General features: G+C 45.5%; 1 protein-coding gene across 12 annotated transcripts in view; it reads right to left on the reverse strand.

Annotated features, from left to right (window-relative positions):
- DOCK5 (dedicator of cytokinesis 5) overlaps positions 1 to 22271 on the reverse strand; it is a 221998-nt gene that overhangs the window by 109922 nt on the left and 89805 nt on the right. For 6 of the 12 annotated variants that reach the window (XM_030312351.1, XM_030312349.1, XM_030312352.2 and 3 more), the window contains exons 5-10: positions 21766 to 21862; positions 11275 to 11423; positions 7914 to 8049; positions 6655 to 6812; positions 5433 to 5514; positions 2679 to 2808 (exon numbers count right to left, since the gene is read on the reverse strand). In XM_030312351.1, the coding sequence (XP_030168211.1) occupies positions 2679 to 2808; positions 5433 to 5514; positions 6655 to 6812; positions 7914 to 8049; positions 11275 to 11423; positions 21766 to 21862 (752 nt within the window). Of the gene's footprint in view, positions 1 to 2678; positions 2809 to 5432; positions 5515 to 6654; positions 6813 to 7913; positions 8050 to 11274; positions 11424 to 21765; positions 21863 to 22271 lie in introns of those variants that run through there. The other 6 variants (XM_032592834.1, XM_032592835.1, XM_030312355.1 and 3 more) reach the window with 2 other exon arrangements.

Below are 22271 nucleotides of genomic sequence, written 5' to 3' on the forward strand. Positions count from 1 at the left end.
GAGAGAGACAGACAGACAGAGCAGGGACACTTCTGTCTTTGCCAACGATCATTCCCAGCACCCACCCTGCAGAACAATTCATTCATCAGGAGCTCGTGCAGGCGTTTAGATTTGCTCCGCTCAATCCTGCAGGTTACCCGCTTTTGAAATTTCTATGAGACCCAGCGCTCAGTTCTGGAGAAATTTAAACCGGTGGATTACTTGTTGGTAAGCCTGAATTCCCAGGCACGGGGAACACAGATTGTCGTCAGGAGTGTCAACCGAAAGAAGACGTGAGAAACTCAAGACCTGAAGTGGTCACCTGTCCCTTGGCCTTGACGTGGTCGCACCCGGTTTCCATGTAAACAAAGGGAAGCCAAGGGCACCAGCAGCATAGAACAGAAGATCATACGGTGATTTGCTTCTTTGTGCACAAGCAGAGTAACCAATAAAGCACTGTTCTAAGCCTATTGTATATATTTTCTTATTTATGCAGATACTTTATGCCCCTACTTCAAGAGATGAGGAAACCGAGCACAGGAAAGGTACGTAACTTGCCCTAGGTCGGAAGTCTTAAGCGGTAAAGCCAGGGTATGAACCCAACTGCGATTACTACCTGGCCAAATCACTTAAGCTAGCAAAGCCATGCTGCCCGGAGAACTGATGAGTGGACCACTCTACAGCTGCTCAAACTAGGCAGGACCCGCAGCCAAGAGGCGATCCCTTGGTTAATGGATTACAATCTGGCCATAAAGCGCACGCTCACAATCCACTCCCCAGATAACCTGTTTGGAGATTAAAAGAAGTACTGAGATACAAGACCTTTCTCATTTGAAAAACGAGGGATAAGGAAGAAAACGCCTTCTCAAAGCAACCTGGATGACAATGTGTTAGGCTTGGGAAATAATAGTATTGGTGAAAGGCTGCGGTAAAAGCGGGCCATGCCATCAACTTGCTGTTAGTCCTTAACAGACCCCTGCAAACACTGTACACACAAAAAAAATACTGAAAAATCTGTGTCTGGCACACCCCCTTCCAGAGGCAGTTCTTTGTCAAGGCCATCACATAGTTATCCCAAACCTCTTGGCATCGAGTCTCAGAGTAAATTACTACTGTTCTCGCCTTACATTTACGCGCGTGCGTGCATACACACACACACACACACACACACACACACACACACACACACCCTGAAACAGAAAAGCAAGCAAAAGCCTCAAGCTTGATTTTCAAGTCTCTGTGGCCCATTTGGAACGACAATGACCTCGAACATGCCTTAAATCCTTAGTTCGGTAGATTGTCATCTAGATGGCTAAATAGTGCTAGGCCAGGGCTCCTTGCCTTTTCTCAGATTTCACTTTAACTCTCTATCAGGAGTAATGCTGTGCCCTCTTCACAGACCAGCAGACCCTGACAGCAGGTGCAGCGCAAGGCTGGTCAAGAGATGACGACATCCAGTCTCATGGGATACAGAGGCCGCCTCGTTATCCATAAACCCACCAGGTCAATCCTGGTAGCATTTTCTGGACATTTGTTCCAGGAGAATTACGGCATTTCATCGACAGCTTTCAAAACGTCTCAGGGAGCAAAACGTCCACGTACGACCAAGAATGTATTTCCCCCATTTAACAAACTACAGAAGAAAACGCAGGGCCTCTTGGAAGGTTGCGGGGTTTGATTTAAGCCAAGGACCCTCTTTGAAAGCAGTCAGCAACACAATGTTGCCTTTGATGAGTGAGTCTCCCAGACAGGCAAACCACTTTCCAGGGAGAGTTTTACTGGACCAAAATCAATACGTAGCCCACAGGCAGGGCAATACCGGTAGTCACAACTGAGGCTTTCCTAAGGTCCTACTGTGTGCAAGGCATGGTGCTGGGCACTGAAGAAGAAACAAAGGAGGCGGGGTCTAGGTCTAGACACAGGACCCAAGAAAAGATAACTGGTAGCCGAGGGAGTGAATGCCGTGTGTCCGATACTAACATTGACAACCAAATTCATCTTGCACGGTCTCTGGGGTTCCCCACCCTCCTATCTTTAAGTGTGCGTGTGTGGTGGGGGTAAAATATGCGTAACGTCAGATCTGCTGTTTTAACTACTCTTCAAAGCCCAGTTTAGAGGCGGGAAGCACATTCACACTCATGTGGTGCTGACAACGCCGTCCATCTCCAGAGTTTTTTCATGTTCCCCACCTGAAACTCGGTCCCCAGTAAACACCAACTCCCCCCTCATCTCCCCTCCCTCCCCCCAGCCCCTGGCAACCCCCATTCTATTTTATGTTTCTACGATTCTGACCTACTTCACATGAGTAGGATCATACAGTATTTATCTTTTTGTGTGACGGGCTTATTTCACTTTATACGACATCCCTATGGTTCATCCATGTCGTAGCCCGGGTCAGAATTTCCTTCCTTTGTAAGGCTGAGCACTATTCCACTCTATGTACGTACCACATTTTGTTTACCCATTTATCCCTCCATAAGCGCTTGGGTTGCTTCCACCTTTTGGCTTATTGTGAATAATGTTGCTCTAAACCCAAGTGTACAAATGTCTTGAGACCCTCCGCTTCCAATTCCTTCTGGTAGACACCCAGAAGTGGGATTCCTGGGTCATAAGTTCTATGCTTAATTGTCGGAGGCCCTGCCGTGCCGTTTTTTTTCACAGTGGCTGCGCCCTTTACAGGTCTCTGGGACTTTCTGTACCTGCTACTCCAAAAGGTCTTCGGAGCCCACAGGTATGCTTTTTGCCCTCCTTCAGCTCCATGTGGCCCACCCGGACGATCTGGCACACGAGGCTGATGCGGGGCCGGATGAGGTCTGTGCTGCTGAGGTCCTAAAGGGGCAGAGACCAAGCAAGAGGAGATCAGGCGGCATCACCCATCACCTTTGTTTCTCTTTTCACTCTACAATTCAGAGCCTATTTCCTAATCCTGGAAAAGGAGAACGAGTCTTCCCTTCTCCATACCCACCCAAGAACTACCAGGGCATCGGAGCCCATATTCCAAAAAGGAAGGGATTTTTTTTTTTTTTTTGATTCCTCAGTTCCTACTTCATATCGAGAAAAAAAAGATCACATTCAGTCTAAAGTCTCTAGTTTATCAATTTAAGCAGGGTGCTTAAAAATCGGGACACCTGTCATTGCTACTTTATATTCTGCCAGGACAGAGCTGAGCACAGGCTGCATTTCAGTGTCAGATGAAATGAAAGCTTGCGTGACGCTGACATTTACTGGGTATCTACACATGCCGGTGTTATTTCATCTTCCAAATAATCCTGCGAGGCAGCTATAACACAGAAATTTACATGTGCTGGTTTCTGTAATTATTCATCTGCTTTTTGAGAGGTATTCATGGAGAGCTTCTCGGTGTATGTTGATCAATGGAAGATGTGTGGATGTCTCTGTTTTTTTGCGGCTCGTGTTCTACACTTGTTTGTATTCTTAAGGATGGGTGAGTAAATCTGTGAATGAGCCCACATAGCTCATTCTCTTTAACATCAGAGATATTTTAATTGCAGCTCAAATTCTTTTCATGAAACAGCTGTCCAAGGCCTCTTTACTGAATCAAGAATTACTTTCTAAATAATCATTCCGAATCCATCCTCTGTAATTGAGTTAACTGAGGTCTCCAAAATAGGGATCTATACCAATGATAGCATCAACCCTGAATTTCTATTCTAAGTTTTGTGAGGCTTCTGTTAATAGAAAGATAAAGACTCCGGGTGACTAGTTACATAAATTGGGGCACACTGCCATTATTTAATAATGTGCAATCCTTTGAAAAATAAGTTTTGGAAGGCTGTTTAATGATCAAGGACGTGGTCACCACATTTTATTTCACTGAAAAAGCTGGACACGAAATTTACATCCAAGAAGATCATAATCGGGAGGGGTGTGGGAGAAACAGGATAAAATGCAGCTTTTCTAAAATGTCATTGATTAGAAGATGGACCAAAAGCTCAATAATTCCTTTTTTTTTTCCCCAATGGTCTTTCAATGTACACATTGACCAATAAACGCTTTTTGATTTTCGGGGAAAATCCACATATCTTAGAATTGAGGAAGGGAGGTTTCGGGAAGAGTTTAAGCTCTTCTTCTGTCTTTGATTACCAGATGGTAAAGATATAGGTGGGTCAGCTCACGAGCGGTCATCGCACCGTGCTCGTCGTGAAAATGATGTTAACAGAAGGAATAAATACTAATAAGAAGGAATGAATGAATGAATGACTAGACTGTACTGGGTCCACTGCTCCTTCTTATTGCTTCCTTTGGCATTTTACCTTAGACTGTATTTTCCCTGCCGTAGAGTGGTAACAGAACAGGGAGATAACATATATGTGCATGGGCTTAAGGAAAGAAGGCAGGAAAGGAGAGCGTATCCCCTTTAGGCCTAGTGGGAGATGGAGAAGCCTGCCCACCAACACCTCTCAGAGCAGGTGGCAGCGGCTCCGGGGCATTTTAAGCACTGACGTCATAAAAAAGTGAGAGAACCCCAAGAAAGTTCTAACCCAGGAGAAAGAGTCACCATGTCTCAGCTCTATGACCCGATAAATTTTCTCGCTCTTGACCCAGAGAGAGCACTGCTCCTCCTACCTTGGAGAAGAGGAGAAATACAGGGGAAAGGCCATTGAAAGAGGAGCGAACCAAAAAATAAAGATTGTGCCTTTGCTGGAGCTGTAACCCCGGTCTGCAAAGCTCTTCATCAGCATTGCTCACTCTCGTCAACTTCAAGTTCTTGCTCAAACGGCCCCTTCTCTAGGAAGGTCTGCCCTGACCCGCCTATTTAAAAAGGATCACTTCCCCAGGCCCAAAGCTCCCAACACCCCCCCCCCCCCCCACCGAAAAATACTTATGACCCCTAACATTCTATACAATTTACTCATGTGTTTGATCACTGTTTCTTACTGTCTTCCCCTTTTGGACAAAAGCTCCTTGAGGCCAGAGATGCTTTTTCTTTTTTTTCTTTTTCTAAAGTGTACTTATTTTTGAGAGAGAGAGAGCAAGCAAGTGAGCACAGGCAGGGAGGGACAGAGGGGAGAGGGAGAGAGACGGGGGGGGTGGGGGGGGAGAGAGAGAGAGAGAGAGAGAGAGAGAGAGAGAATATCTCAAGAAGGCTCTACTCCACGCAGAGCCCGACACAGAGTTGGATCTCACAACCGCGAGATCACAGCCTGAGATGAAATCAAGAGTCGGAAGTTTAACTGACTGAGCCACCCAGGCGTCCCAGGGATGTTTTTTCTGATGTGTTTACTGCTATATGTCCAGTGCCCAGATCAGTGCCTGGCATCTAATAGGTGCTCGATAAATATCTGCAAAACAAATGAGCGGTTATTCCTGCTAGGGGGATCATGATGATTTTTCTTGTCTTCTTTTCATTTCTGATGTTTTCCATATACTTACCATGTGCATCTGCTAACATCGTAAGCACAGAAAATTATTAAACTTAAGGTCGCACTTACAGTAAAAACTGCTTGAAGGTTATTAAGCTTCTCTATTTCCTTGGGCATCCCATTACTGCCCCAACGAATTAGGTAATTCTCACTGGGGAAGGAAAAAAAAATATCCTTAACGAAGAGCTAACTGGGGATGGGGCTACCCTCGGTATAGACTTAACAGGGTGAAAGGAAGGCCCAAACAAGCTCTGTTGAATTTATCGGGCAAGTGTGAATATAGCGCACAGGTGGCCACTCCCTGGTCCCCTGGCGTTGGACAAGCGCGAGTGCCACAGCCCAGCGCTCAGAGGCACACCCAGGGTGGACCCGAGACAGACGCTGCTCAGGACGGGCACAGACAGACAGCACGTTCTCCCAGACGCTGTCTGGGGTCTTTCTTCCAACTCAAATTCTTCGTATGACGGTTTCCGATTTGCGGAATCAGGAATATAATTTCAACATAATCATTCCCGATCCATCCCCTGGAACTCACGCCACCCCACTCAGATAAAATTTCTACTGCAGAAATGAACGATTTGTCAGTAACTACTTTTAACCATCTAGTCAAAAACCAAATCGGTTTTCTTAGCTGCTCAGCCAAGTAGCAGTGTGACTGCAGGGTCAAACAAAGCCTATTATTCTCTACAGTCTTTTTAAAAAGCGTTTTTTTTTTTTTTTTCTTTAAACAGCCTTTATTTTTTAGAGGAGTTTTAGGTTGACAACGAAGTTGAGTGGAAGGTACAGAGTTCCCATATAGCCCTGCCCCCACCCATGCACAGCCTCGCCCACTATCAGCATCCCCCAGCACAGTGGCACATTGGTCACAATTGATGGACCGATACCGATAGGTCATTACCGCGCAGAGTCCCGAGTTTACCTTAGGGTTCACTCTTGGCGCTGTGCGTTCTACGGATTTGGACACAGGTATGATAACACGCATTCACCATTACGGTGTCATGTGCCTTAAAATCCTCTGTGCTCTGCCGATACATTCCTCCCTTATCCTGTCCCTGTCTCCATGTTCTGATGAGTTTCCTGTGATTCTCAGACCCAGGGAGCACACACAACTGTGCCAGCAGCCATACAGAAAGGCTCAGGAGCCCAAAGGATGTTACTTTCTATCACCTAGAGACCCTCCCTTCTTCTCTATCTCCCCCTCCCAAACCTAGCAAAGAGCTCCTTAGGTGGGTGGCACGTAAGAGTGGGTCTTTTTGCAAGGTCAACCGCAGATGACCTGGGACTCGGCTACCTGATGAAGGTGGACTGGTCCGGGTCATAGAGGGCCATGAACAACTCGGCATCCTCCCCAATGTTGCAGACGAAGTTCTTGAAGTTTACGTAGAGGCCGTAGGTATGGACAGCGCTGAAGACAGACTGGCCCCGCAAGTCCAGGTTCTGAAGAACCGACTGGACACAGAGGGAAAGAGAGAAAAGCATCTTGGTTTCAGCAAATGACAAACAATGGCAAAGACACGGGCTGACAAATGCGGGACGAATATAATTACCCCCTGGGGGGAGAAGCACTGCCTGAGAAGAAATCGTGTGCACGTGGCTAAACGGTCGAGTGAGCAAAGCACCATCACTATTCTTTGAATGATCAAGACTGTCCTATTGGGGGCCTTAAGCCCACCTCATTCATTAAGCGCCGTCTAAAGACGATTTGTGGCTTGGAAGCTTCAAGAACTTCTCATCTCTCAAATGGCTTCTGAATGAACCTCACAGGCACAAAAATCATGATTCATTATCCCTCTTTTTGGGAAGAGCTCTCATTGCAAACAAGAGATTCCTCTGGAAAGGCTTCACCCTCAGGCATGGTGAGCCACTGGAGCCAGGAACACAATTAAATATTATGACAACTGTGCTAAGTCAGGAGACAAAACTACCAATCAAGTAAAGAGAAGCCTTTACTCAACAGAACAGAAAGACTGGAAGAATATATATCAAAATATCAATATGGTTGGGTCTGTGCCGTCATACTATGAGGGATTTTTTTTTTTCTTGTTCTTTCTCTGTACCTTTCCAATTTGTGTTTAAGGTCCAATTGTCACTTTCAAATCTTTCAAACGCCTTCTTTTTGAACATAATTTTATTTAGTTTGGAAATCGTATTATATACACCAAATACGAAAGGTTACGTGGTACAAAGGCTCCCTCCCACCCAGTTCTCCTTCCTAGAGGCAACCATTAATTATCAACTTCTTGTCTATTGTTTCAGAGTCAGTCAACGCATGTGCAAACGCTGTGGTATGTGTATCCCTTTTTGAAACACAAAGATGAATATATTGTACACCTTGTTCTCCATCTTGCTCTTTGTCTGTTAATGTAGATCTTTGTGATCTTTCCATATCAGAAGGTATACCCCTGACTCATTCTTTTTGTCCTCTTTTGCTTTTCAAACGCGGCAATGGATGAGTTTCTAAACGTTTCTACCTCTTGTTGTCAATGACTCCCTTTCATCAAAAACAAAAAGCAAAAATGAAACCTTATCTGCACGTCGGAGGAAGTGTACCTTTTCTTCTTGGATCTTTTCCTCGATCCTTTTTGAGGCCACTTCATGGGCCCTGAAGAGGGCGATGGTGCTGGTTTCATCTGGGTCCAAGATGTTCCCGTTGTCATCTCTCACTACCAGATCTAATCCCAGCATTCTAGAAAGAAAGGAGTGATCAGTGGGTTCTCCTCATTTAGAACAGACTCGTTCCTGAAGAGCCCAGGAAAGAACGCAGAGGATTGATAGTTAGAAAGTTTGGGTGCTACCAAGTCAAGAACTGCTCCCTTGGCTTTTCGCCCTTCAATTTCTGCCTCCTCTCCCCATAACAAGAGATAGAACGCTTATGGTAATGTCAACCAAACTCATAGAATGATACGCAAAGTAATTTGTTCCACAGAACCTCAAAAGGAAAAGCAACAGTGGCACTGATTTTGACCAGATCCCTCTGACCAATGTCTCTTTCCCTAATCTCCTATTGTTTGGCACAGGAACAATGATGGACCCACGCACAAATATCTGGGGGCTTTGCCGGATTTCCCTAAAAGTTTAGTGTTGAGGGGCGCCTGGGTGGCTCAGTCGGTTAAGCATCCGACTTCAGCTCAGGCCATGATCTCCCAGTTCGTGGGTTTGAGCCCTGCATAGGGCTTTGTGCTGACTGTTCAGAGCCTGGAGTCTGCTTCCAATTGTGTCTCCTCCTCCCTCTCTGCCCCTCCCCCACTCAAGCTCTGTCGCTCTCTCTCTCTTAAAAATAAAACATTAAAAAAAAAAAAAAGTTCAGTGTTGAGGACAATCCTTAATTCAAGACTTGTCTTGGGGTGCCTGGGTGGCTCAGTCGGTTAAGTGTCCGACTTTGGCTCAGGTCACGATCTCACAGTTCACGAGTTCAAGCCTCCCTCACATCAGGCTCTGTGCTGACAGCTCAGAGCCTGGATCCTGCTTCACATTCTGTGTCTCCTTCTCTCTCTGTTCCTCCCCTGCTTGCGCTCTCTCTATCTCTTTCTCTCCAAAATAAAGATTAAAAAAAAAAAAAAAAAAAGACTGCCTTAAAGGAGATCAATGAAGTAGGTCTCGGCTGCTGGAATTTCATAACCTATCTCTGAGCACGGGCTCCGACGTCACTTACATCAGGATTGGAGTCTTGGCTTTAACAGATGACCCCAGGTAACTTACTTACTTTTGTGAAGCCCTGCCTTCCTCATCTGTAAATATTGCCCACCCTTCAGTATCGTTGGGGAGAATTTAATGAGATAACACGGAAAGCACATAACAGTGGTATGTCTAGTTACATACCAGATATACTTCTGGCAAACTCTGGCACACTTCTGGCAAACAGCAGCTCTTCTACAGCAACCGCCACAAAAACACGCCTGGCTATGTTAAGTTGTAGCTCTGCGTGTTATACAGACAACGTTAAGAGCCGTGCGGTCTGCGCACGGCACAATCCCTACCAAGGCTCTTTTGCCCGATGGGCACACAGGAGTAGGAAACATTTTGCTCAGCTCCAAGACGCTGGGGACTGTGGTGGAAACAAGATCCTGCTATCCGAATGCCCGGCGAACATTCCAGGCACCAGCAATTTGGGAGAAGGGATGTTCAAAGAGCAAGAGAGCCGAGGGATCACCGTGAGATGTGCCAAGTCTTTGGGAAGAAAGCAAACATGTCTAATTACCCTCCTCCCTGTTTTACAGCATCTCCATCAACTGATTGAATCTGGCAGGTTCCTTTCCACGGCAGTCAGACCCACAGGCCACCCAGATGCATGAGCCATGGGTCTTGGTAGCTGCTCAGAGACTGAGCACTGAGGCACTGACGAAGCGGCTTGATCTCTTGAACTGCTACTCAAGGCTGGAATGGGAAGGCAGGCGTGTTCAACTGTTTGTGGGACATTAACATTCTACGCTGACGATCAGAGTCCTCTAGGCCCAAGTCACACAAGACTCAAAAATACAGAGGCAGCAGAGGCGCAAGGAGGGACCCGACTTATCCCACCGTAGCTGTTTTTGAAAAAATGCCCCCAGCACGTGACTAGCAATACAACCCCTGTGGTTACAGTCCTGCGAATGGACAAGTGACGAGAGAGCGGTGCGTTCTTAACCCTAAGAAGGGAGCTTTAAACATGGAATCGTGGGGTGCCTGGGTGGCTCAGTCGGTTAAGTGTCCGACTTCAGCTCAGGTCATGATCTCGCGGTCCGTGAGTTCGAGCCCCGCGTCGGGCTCTGTGCTGACCGCTCAGAGCCTGGAGCCTGTTTCGGATTCTGTGTCTCCCTCTCTCTCTGACCCTCCCCCGTTCATGCTCTGTCTCTGTCTCAAAAATAAATAAACGTTAAAAAAAATTTTTTTTAAACATGGAATCGTGTGTTTGGGGCTCAAATTTAGCCTTTCCCACTTATGACCTATGTAACTTGGAAGTAAATCACCTAAGCTCATTTGGTCTTTTATTTTTTTTTAACCATAAAATGGGCTAGAATCAAGTAATATATGTGAAGGGTACACAGGAGATTTCAAATAATGATTGAACCTGAATCCTGGATGCTCTGTTGACCCCAGCTATTTCTGAATACAGTTGTCAGAGCCTGTAACAGTTAAGTAAATAGGATAATGAGCTGTATGTTAACAGGTCTCAGAAGTAGATCCAAGAGTCCTGAGGTTGGAGAAGTAGGGTAATAGGGGAGGGGAGAAAAATCATGTATGCACAAGTTGAAGAAATGTAGAAAATGAAACTAAAAGGCAAAGAGATCATCAACAAGACTAATGAAGGAATCACCCCTGTCTTGTAAAAGGAGCTGGTCAGGAGAACGAACCCCAGCCCACATAAATTCATGAATTGGCGGCTTTCTCGCTTTCATAAGGTCAGTAATGTCTGGAACCTATGTATCTGCCTGAGCTAATCGGAAGATTAATGAAGTGATAAACTCTTTGGAGGTTACTGGCGACCTAATCAACAGGCTAAAAATATGGTTTACTCTTCTTGTAAATTTGGTTTTCATACACTGCAAACAACAGTCCCAGTTAGGGAGCATGGGGAGAAAGAGAATGAGTCTGATGCGGATTTAAAATCCACTGTTCGAATAAAAGTTGATACGGTCCCAGGCCTCAGAAAATGTGACTTCCGATGTGCTGTCTCTTTCCGTCTGTTTGGCAGGGAAGTCTCCTCTTCCCTGATCATCTGTCATCTCCCTGACACACATCCAAGCGCAGGGTCTGGCCTAGGAAGGGACTGCCAAATTTTTCCAACAAAATTAAATGCCTTCCAACGTGAAAAAGAGGGCAGGAAGCATTATTCTTCGACAACTCCAAGATCAAAAGCTGATGGCAAGGGATGGCCTTAGCATGAATGCGCCCATCTCTTTCCAAGTCCTCAGCGAACTCATCCCTCGTTTACCTGTTGCCGTGATCAATTTTGGCTGTGACCTTCTTCTTGAGCTCTGCCAGTTCATCCTTGGGGAGCGTTCCAGACAGGATCTGGGACCGCCACTCAATCAGGCTATAGGTCATCTGCTGCAGCTGGCGGAAAAGTGTGACCTTGTTGTTCTAGGATGGGAAAGTGAGGCGGAGGAAAGAACAAAAATATGAAGGTGTGATGGAGGATGGAAATATCTTTTGACTTGGCTCTTACTGTATAAGGTGTTACTGAAGCCATTCGTTTTGCCATGAAGTTGTGAACTTCAAAGGGATCTTTTAAAAACAGGGATGGCTTTGCTCTAGGCCACTCCCACTCCCTACCCTATTTCAACTTTCGAATCAGATAAGCCAGTGTAGAATGGATGACTATTCTTAACGCATAAGTATGTCAAATCATCCATGTACCCTAAGTTCAGCCATGTCCCACCTCTGTTTTCAACCCTCCAGGGATTTCCTCTGTCTTCCAGACACAGCAATCACACTGTAAACTCCCTCCTATCTTGGGTCCTGCCCACATTCCCAGCTACATTTTGCACCAATCTCTACTTCAAAAATCTACACTCCTCCCATTAAAAGCTACGCCCATTTCTCTGGAGTGCTCCAGACCCTCTCAATATGGTACTTCCCCTACCTGGAACCCCTTTTCCCTCTTCCCCCCCAAACTCCCCCCCCCCATTTCACACCTCCTCACACGCTATGAGCTCCGCCAACTGCTAATTCTTACTTCTTTGGTCTCAACTTAGAAGTCTCTTGCTTGAAACCCTAACTGTGGGCTGGCTATCCCTACCATTGCTCCTGGGATTGACTCTCATCATGTCACTCAGAACCTGGACCACCCTGGCCCATTTGACTCTCTTCTTAAGACAGTCAGCTTCTACAGGACGAGGAGCTTGTTCATTTTTGTATCCCTAGGAGCTGGTGGAGGGTGGGCGTTCTATAAAATGTGCCACATAAGTAAATTATGGATGGAGAAAGAACTGTTATATCAGAGATAAAGGATAATGGAAAGTCAAATGGAAAATATTATTTAAAGTCCCCATAAAACTGTTAGACCATCCCGAAAATTGTTAGACCTACAATAATTAAACCGTTATTCTGGGCTTCGGTAAGAACTTCTATACCTGAACCAAACGAACTTATGACTAACTAATTATATGTACCTCTATCATTTTAAGAGGCAAGTATCTGATGTCCAAGCCATTAAGACCTTGATTTTATCTAAATGATTAATATATGATTATATATGTAAATAATATATATCAATTATTTATACAATATTGTTTACATAAATAATGAACATAGAATATTTATATACACAGGAGATAATTTTAAATTATGAAAAGTGCCAGAAGAAAAATAAATGGTTGAAATATGATAGGGTGTACATGGGAGAAGGAAGACATTTGAGATACAGTCCTCAAACAAAACCGTTTTGTGGATCGCTTTTCACATGTTTATTTAAAATAAAAACTTGCACAATTCCAATCACCCCATAAATACTACGAAATCACTTCTTTTTTATTTATAGGTGAAAAGTCATGATATATTTATGTAACTATACATTTTCAAATTATAGGAACTATTTTTATCTGTTGTAAAGACAATGCAACTCCCCCCCCCCCCCCCCCCCCACACACACACACACACGCACATACACAAAGAAAATTGTCAATGGCTGTACAGCATGTTCTTTTGTGATGTTCTTCTACAACAATCCCTGGGGCAGATTCCTGGGCAAGTTATCAAGTACAATCAAGATACTGAAAACACCCAAGGTACTCCCGAACAAAGAGCAAACACAGAGCGAAGAGCCCTCGGTGCAGAAGTTGGGCCAGGATAGGGGGAGACAGCAGTGAGATTAGCAGAGTGTGATAAAAGCCCTAAAAGAAGTTCAACGTCCTGTGAGAACACTAAGGAGAGAGTCGAAGAACTGGCTTATATGCTCCGTTAACACTATGGATCCGAAAAACACAGAACGCGAAACCTGCTTAACATTTTGCAATTAGCTACCTCTCATGCTTTTGGCATTTTCTGAATTGCCTCTTTCTCATCAGTCAGTCTTTTGAAAAGCATAAAGATGAGACTTTAAAAAGTTTCATTTTTAATAAGCAAAGGTAAAAACCCTGTTTTTTTTCCCCACGTAATTCTATATAAAATATTGCCATCCCCTTGTCTTTCAACTTCACGAAAGGAATGAGAAATTGAGGCTGTAAAATTTTGCCTTTCAAAGCTGCTGGGCAAGAAAGGGATCTTTTTTTTCTTTTTTTCTTTCTTGCAACCTATTTGTCTACTCTTACTTAGCTGTTTTGGTGGGTTTTAAAAAATTCTAATGAAGATATTATTTCTCGTATTATGATAAAAAAATAAAGGGCTCAGACTCAGGGGATCCCTTCTGAGAGACAGTGCTTTGTGGCACATGCTCACAAGTTCTTGGTCTCAATGATATCAGACACTATCCGGGGCGATTTAATTATTGCCTGTCCATATCAGCCTTCTTTGCCAAGTTCCCCCACCCCCCAAAAGAAGGATGAAGACAGCCATTCTTCTGTGATTCACTGTGCCCAATTAATTCTGAAGAGACAAGCTGGAACACACCAAAGGAAGCCACTTCCCCATTTACTTTACGGACGTGAATTTCTGAAATTGTTCTAAGTAGGATGCTCTGGGTAACAGCTGGACCCTGACACTTTATGGGTTCCTGGGAAGCCCGTGAGGGCAGGTGAGGAGAAAACCGAACCCTCCCCACAAGCCCCTGAGCCAACGACCCAAGTCTCCACCTGTTCTGCCTTCACACACCTCTTCCTGTCTTCTTTCCTAAATCCTACACTGCCCAAGCCTGCCTGTTGCAGAGTACCTTCTCTGTTATCATTAATCCCAACCTTTTTTTTTTTAATATTTTAATGTTTACTTATTTTTGAGAGACAGAGAGACAGAGCACAAGCAGGGGAGGGGCAGAGACAGACAGGGAGAGACACAAGATCCAAAGCAGGCTCCAGGCTGTCAGCACAGAGCCGGACGTGGGGCTCGAACTTGTGAGGCGTGAGATCATGACCTGAGCTGAAGTCGGACGATTAAGTGAGCCACCCAGGCACCCCAGCCTTTTTTGCATTAGCCGCCGCTGTCACATAATTTAAGAGAGCAGGGAATTTATTTAACAATCTCTCTGATCCTCTCTGCAAAACTCAGCACAATCCTGGGACGGGAGTGACTCAAGAATGAATTTTGACAGCTCAGATGTAAAACAACACTCTGATTTCAATTTCAGGTACAGCTGCGTGAAATAGAGAAATCGAAATAGTCTCCGACCAGACAATATAGGCATTCCTGCCCTTGCTTAGAAGTTCTCCCTGTTTTTCACTTCAAGATCTCGAAGGTCTCACTTTTTACATTTCTATTATGAATGGTTTTCTCGTGCATGCTCTTTCTCTAACAATTTCTAGAGATTAAAAACAAAGTCGCAAGAAAAAACAGCTTTGCCTTCAATAGTGGCAGGGATAGAGAAGCCCCCCATTGAGTATTTTAGAAATCCTAGGGGCCACTGAGACAGTGACGCCACCTCCCTGGGTGTCAGAAAACCTGGCTTCTGGTCACTTTCCCAAAGAATGCAGAAGACAAAGGCTTTTCTCTGGTCCTCCACCTCTCCATCAGCAAAGGAATAGCTCCTCTGTCCAACAGCCTTTCCCCTTCTGTGCCGATTTTGATTCCGAGGCCAAAGCGCTGGACAGAAAGTATGGGGACTTGGTCACGACTTCTAATTCTGTCACTGGCTCGCGAAATGACTTTCAGCAAATCACTCCCTCTGAGATACACGCCCATCTGTAAAACAAAGGGACTGGGTCTGGGATCCATTCCCGGGGATGAGCGTCTGTGAGTCTATGGCCGAGATGTTAAACTTAATTACTCTTCTAAGCAACTTCCTGATTGACTGTATCCGACTCTGACCATCTCACTCCTGATGGGCTCACACGCTCTATCGAATTCCACCCGGGTAGATCTCTCTGCCGTGACTCTCCTGGCTTTGCCCAGTGTCTATAACTCCTGGGGTCTGGAGTGGCCTCTTGGCTCCTGGGCGTCCTCATGCTGCACGGACTCTGCTCTCTGGGTGAACGGGAACCCACGGGGCCCCGGATACTCTTTCTCTCCACGCTAGCGAGGCCTCTTCTCTTTCCCAGAAAAAGGCTCTGCCTGACTAGCAAAGGCTTCATTTTTCAAGACCAGGTTCCAGGAAGGCAATCTTGTGCCGCAGGAAGTAGCGCGAGAAATCCTGAAAGGCAGGCGACCCAGACAGAGTAAAACAAACCCGGGAAAACACCCAAAGCTCGCCCCCTGCCCGGCCCCAGTCACTGCCACGTCCCATCTTGTCTCCCACGAGAGCCACGCCCCAGCAGGGCTTGCAGATGAAATGTCCTGAAAACGAGACACAGTTTTCTATGGGAATTTTCTGTCCTTGGTAATAAGCAATCAGACGCTGGCTTCCAATCATGGGACCGAGCTTAATTACACTTCAGAGCATGTGCCCTGGCAGCCAGTAATAACCACCAGTTCAGAAAGATTAGACTTGAGTAGCTTTAATCTGCGTGGATATGCAACGATGGGAAGAAAGGCGATCCATTGTGTCTGGCAAGTTCCCCGAGCCCACCTCAGCTCTGGGCACTTGCTCCGCGCCAGATTTTTGCAGAACTACATACAGACCAGCTCAAGGTTTTATCGCACTGGCGAATTTTAAACGAGAGATCAGTCCCTTCTATGAGCTACATTTTAGCAATTACGTTCACGTGATTCTACATCACGCATTAACCACCTTCTACCCACCACCAGGCTTGTCTCCTATTTCTTTTCTGTGGGGAAGAAGGGTTAGGTTCAGCCTCCCAAAATTGTATGGGCCAATCAGGCCGGCTGACCAACACTCACTGAACCATTTCTCCAACCGGAAGCTGGGGAGTAGCACGTAGCTAAATCTCGGGAGGGGAGAAGTTCTAGAGTATGTTCACCATCACCAAATATCTCAGAATTTCCAGGACAGTACCTCTTTCAAACATTTCCATCCATCTGTCCCCACAAATACACCCTAACCTGTCAGTTTTCAAGTCCTGATTATTGGTTGAGAAAACGGATTAGAACGTGGGGTGTAGATTCACACGGATTCAAGAAGTGTTGCTGGGTTGTTACTGAAAAAGGGACACCTGGGTATTACCATAGTCCCGTGATGTTTAAATCAATGCACAGGCGTCCGCCCTTGCGGCTGGAGGAACTCGAGTGGAAGATGTGTTGCTAGAAAGGAAAGAAGTTCAGCTCACTGGATGTACTTTCCCAGGCTGGGGAGAACGAATGATCCTGAGATGCAGCAGAGAAGAATGGACAGAATACGTGTGAAACCACTGACAGAGGGTGTTTAAATTCGCACAGAGCTGGAAGGGAGCCCACCCATCAGCCCCAAGTTGGAGAGCACCCTGAAACGACTTGGGGGCAGCATTCCACAGAAGCAGTGCTGCAAGGGGATAGTTGGGGGCTGTCACATTTTGATGACAAAGTGCCAGGCGGTGTCCTGGGAGTTTTATACAGATTATCCTACTGAATCCTTACAGCAAGCGTGCAAGGGGTATGTAATATGTAATTACCATTTTAGGTAAGAAAAATAAAACCTAGGGGTCAAAGGACTTGTCTCAGCCTGCAGAATCAGCTTAGTGGCATACCCTGGACCCAAATCCCTGCCTTCAGGATCTGAGTTCTTGCTGTTTCAGTTTGTTTGTTTGTGGTAACAATTACTGGGTTTCCTGCTTTTTGTTTTTGTTTTTGTTTTTTTCCTGAATATAAAAGTACATACCAAGTAAGGGTGCAAACCAGAATGTAAGAACTGGTCACCTATCTGACCCCAGCGTCCACCATCTTGCCATTTCACTAGGCGACCACCTCCTCATTCACAATGTTTCCCCCTTTCCTGACTCACCACTGAAAACACACCCACTAGACAGGCTCCAGGGGAGAAACAGCGGCGTAGACAAAGCCAGAAACTGTGGGGAATTTGCACTCTGCGTTGGCATGCTTCCCTTTGCATTTCTGGAGTGATCCATGCCTCCCAGACTTGAGTCTACACGAAAGAGGCTCACTATCTGCAGTGAGGAACAGCCTGGTTACTGAGTGCTCAAGGCCGCCCCGCCTAAGATGATAACACAAGGCAAAGGAAGTGGCCTTGGATGGAGAGGGGGCTCAGGGGGCACACACAAGGGAGCTTCAGAGACTCTGAGTTGGGTCAGAGGGATGCCAAGTCAAGGCTGCCCAGAGGGAGGACGTCCAGAGAGGCTACTATTTCAAGCTAGGACAGCAGCAAGAATGATATCTGCAAAGTCCCGGATGTTCAGTCTGCCCCATGATTTCACAGCTGCCATCTCTTTTCATGCTCTCACAATTCCATGGAGTCAGCAAGGCAGATTTTATGTCACTTTCACAGAGGGGCAGAATCCAGATGACGCTTGGAGACGTCAAGTGACTTGCCTAAGAGCTAGGCAGTGCAGGGCCAAGCTTCCCGATTTCTAGCCCAGGGTTTGTCTCCCACAGCCTGCTTTCTCCCCAAAGCATAAAACCGCCATCACCAGGAAAGACAATTAAATGGCAAAGACTGGCGCTAATATTAACAAAGAGGAAAAGAAGGCACATGTGGGTTGTCATCGTTTTTTTCTCTGTGCTTTGGACGAGTGGGTTCCCCTCTCTTCCACGAAACCTTTAAAACATATTTATGGTTATTTCACAAGGGTACAGTGTGACTGCTAAAAATAAATCACAGCTATCCAAATGTCTTCCCTGTCTAGAATAATTACCTGTGTCTACATGGCTGGGCTTACACTGGTTAGTGGATGGCACCTTCCCCTCATACAAGACTCTGGATCTACTCCATAAATTTCTCATGAGCACAGACTGAGAAGGAGAGAACCAGTAAATGTGCTGTAGAGAAATATGCATGTTGTAAGAGTCCACAAGTATCTTTACAGATATCAAACAGAACACCCGGTCTCAAAGTCTGAAGGAGGAAATGCACAAGAAAAATATAAGTATTGATGTGGATTAGTAAAATCCATATTTATCTTTACACAAATTGAAAGACTTTACAGAATCAGAAAAATCAAAAACACTGATAAAACTATGGGTGGGATGGGGAGGGGTGAAAATGGGGTCCTTTTACCTTTTTTCCCAGTAAAGTGTAATATTTGAGGTTTGCTACTTTGATGCACAAATTTTTAAGAAAGGAATTCAGAAATTCTGCCTGAAGCGAACTGTCAATATTTTAGGAAGGAACAGGAAGAAAAGAAAGTCATGATTAATAATGAACCCATTTTAAGTGGCTTATTTTTTTTTAACTTTTTTTTTTAAGTTTATTTATCTTGAGAGAGAGAGAGAAAGAGAAAAGGAGAGAGAATTCCAAGCAGGCCCCACACTGTCAATGCAGAGCCCGATGTAGGGCTCGAACTCACTAACCATGAGATCATAACCTGAGCTGAAATCAAGAGTCAGATGCTTAGCCGACTGAGCTACCCAGGCACCCCTAAGTGGATTATATTTTAATGAATAAGCAAGTATCAAAAGCAGAAGCAGATTGCTGAGCCCTATCAATTGATTAAGATTCCCACAATGAACGTGTTTTAGTCACCTATAGCAGCTATAAGACATGTTTAAATATTCACAATTAGCAAAATGATTACTTTATTAGCTGTCAATATTAAGAGAGGAAAAGTTAATCTTGTCCTCTGAGAGAAGACAGAAGTTATTTTCTTTGCCTGCCTTCCTTCCTTCCCTCCCTCCTTCCTTCTTTTTTCTTTCTCTCTTTCTTTCTCCCCTCTCTCTCTCTCTTTCTTTCTGCTATTAAATAGTGAAACGCCCTCATAGGAAATCTTCGCCCTGGGCTTACCACCATTTAAGCAGTACGGGTTTCTGGAAGCCCAAATACACGAATCAGACTTCTTCCTCCCTACTTCACTTATTTATCATTTCTACCAACAATCAACATGATAGATTCACCTGTAAACATGTGGAAGACACAGATAATGAAGCACAATCGTTGTGTCTCAACAAGAAAGTCGACCGCGTCCATATTCTCCACTCTCTGACATTACGACGTTAAAGATCTCATTTCCCAGTACTAATTATCCGGTACGTGTCACCACGCACCAATTTCCAGAAGGAATGCATTAAGGCAGTAACCCGTGTATATGCAATTCTCATCTATCAAACTTGCTGCGCATCCAACACTAACTGATCAATTAACCAGAACCAGAGAGTGCTTTCAACAGACATATCGAATGATTGATGTCGGCCAGTGGGCTTAAAAGGGCAGGTCTGTCCTCCCGGAGTTCCTGATTTAAGAACCTACAGGTAGCTCACCCCTCAATTACACATAAAGAGATCAAAAGAGCACTGGCATTACAATGCAGTATGCCCTGAGGGCCGGATGATGGCCTCAGTAAGTGCTCCAGCGGTCCAAAAGGAAACGTTATGGATTGGTCTGGTTAGAAGCCACACGATAAGGAAGAACGAACTTGAACTAGGCCTTGAAAGATGGGCAGGCAGAGAAAAATCCTGTGCTTGTCCACAGAAGGGGTTGGTGATTTCTGCTGCTGTGATCCATCATGGGTAACACCAGCCCACGATGGAAATGGAATCATACATTAACTCTTAGAAGTTATGCTAGAATGAGCTTCTGATTACTGTTTTTAATATTAAGGGTCTAGAGGGAGGTGTTCTCCATAAGTTATTAAGATCGGCTTTTGAGAGTTCAAATGAAGAGTCAACACATGACTGAACAAAACCCTAAATAAACAAAGTCACATAAAGGAAAGAGAATGGCTTCCAGGACATCGGGTCCAGTCTCCTCCCTCACTGCACTCATGCATGCATCGAATGAGAGAATAAGCTTTCACCGTGAGAATTCCCGGTCAGCCGGGAAAGATGCTAATGGAGGCAGGACCTAGTGACGCTCACTTACCTCCGGGTCTCCAAGAAAGAGGGAATGTCAGCAAAGGATATTTGTGCATCCCGATGTCAAGGAAAGAGCTTCCTGGTGTGGGACACAGATGCAAACTTGCTGCCTGGGGACTTTGAGCATTCCTGGCCTCTGGCAAGACAGCTGCCCCGGGTGTTCTCAGCCCGATAATATTAAAGGTCACATCTACCTCGTCCTGATTGCAAACCTACACACAACTTGTGATTATGGGTTATCGTGGAGACAATGGGCTGGTTCCTGTGTAATTTCCCATTGCACTAGTGTATCTTACTAGCACTATGAGGTCAAACCACTGTCGAGAGAAATAGTCCTTCGAGTTGGCCTCAAAGAGAAGACTTAAGACCGTGACTTAATCCCACTTAACTTGCGGGGGGTCGGTAAGGTACGCTGGCTGCCGTGTGCCACCCTTACGGGAGTCCTCACGTGGCTGGGCGGTGAAACACTGACAAATTCCTATTCACTGGGTTACACATCAAAAGGCTAAGAGCGTTTCCACTGTTCCTTCCACCATCTCGTGTCATCAATGACCCTACCCCAGGACAATGAGAATATGATGGTTATCAACCACTGTATGGTCCATTATACGGACCTTTTTCTTTTTCTCTCACCAATTTTATTCAGCATCGTAGGAGAGGTTCCAGCCAGTGCAAAAGACCAAGAAAAAGAAATAAAAGGCATTAATTTTGGGAAAAGAAGCAGACAACAAGATCCTGTATTTATAACACCCTTTGGTTCTTAGGCTACCAAAAGCACAAACAACAGAACCAAAAAATAGGAAAATCAGACTTCTTCAAAATTAACAAGTTTCGTGCGTCGAAGAGTACCATGAAGAAAGGGAAAAAACAACCCACAGAGTGAGTTTTCAAATCATATCTCTGACAAGAGACAAAATGTCCTTACAAGTCAATCATAAAAAGGCAAATAGCACAATTTTAAGATGGGCAAAATACGTGAACGAACATTCCTACAAAGAAGATATCCAAATGACCAAAAGGCACATGAAAAGATGCTCACGGTCATCAGCCACCAAATCAAAACCAAAGTTAGATACACTTTACACACACTAGCATGGCTATAATAAAAAAGACAGGGCACTTGGGGGGCTTGGTCGGTTGAGCCTAAGTCTTGATTTGGCTCAGGTCATGATTCCAGGGTCATGGGACAGAGCCCTCCACTCTCAGTGCGGAGCCTGCTTGAGATTTTCTCTCTCCCTCTCTCTCTGTCCGTCTATCTTTCTCCTCCTCTCTGCCCTTCTCCCCAACTCATGCTCTCACTCCCTCACTCTCTTTTTATGGACTCCATCAGTGTGTCCCCCATCCTCTGGTTTCTGGCTGAGGTACGGGGGGTTCCATACAATGGAACACAACAATGGTTGCACCCTACTCCATGCAGAGAGCTCATATGTTGCTGACACCTTGCAGCAGAACAGACAGGACCAGAAAATAACGCCACCAGCTTCAAGACCCGGGGAAAGCTCACCACATAGAGCTTGCGCCAGATGACAGCCCATTCTCGCAGGGTCGACGTGAGCTCCTGCACCAGTGGGAGCTCACCAGGGATCACGGTCTCGTGCTGCCTAAAGAGAACCAGACAGAGGCTCGTGTTACTCTGGGTCGGTCATCCCTGCTTTTCTTGACAGAGGTCATATTCCCCACAGGTCAAAGACGGGAGTGGGGCTGGTTAGGCTGGAGACAAGACCAAACTCACCCGTTGTGGGGAAATTTGTTTGGAAGACTTTATTACCCCTAGGCATCTGAGGGAAAGAGAAGGACCTTAGCGCTACAGCTCTCAAAAGGAATCATTTCTGCAATGAGATGGACCCATGGCCCAGCCTGGACTGCCCCATTTCGGATCGTTACAGGAGCAATGGTTATCAGTCACTGCTGGCTTCGGTGATTCCGAGGGATGGAAGCCCCAAAGCCAGTATTTTAGCTCGTTCTGCCAAGCAACCGTTTCATTAGGGAGAGAGGGTGAAGTGTTCATGG

Source organism: Lynx canadensis, chromosome B1 (genome assembly GCF_007474595.2).
Source record: "Lynx canadensis isolate LIC74 chromosome B1, mLynCan4.pri.v2, whole genome shotgun sequence".
Classification (NCBI taxonomy): domain Eukaryota; kingdom Metazoa; phylum Chordata; class Mammalia; order Carnivora; family Felidae; genus Lynx; species Lynx canadensis.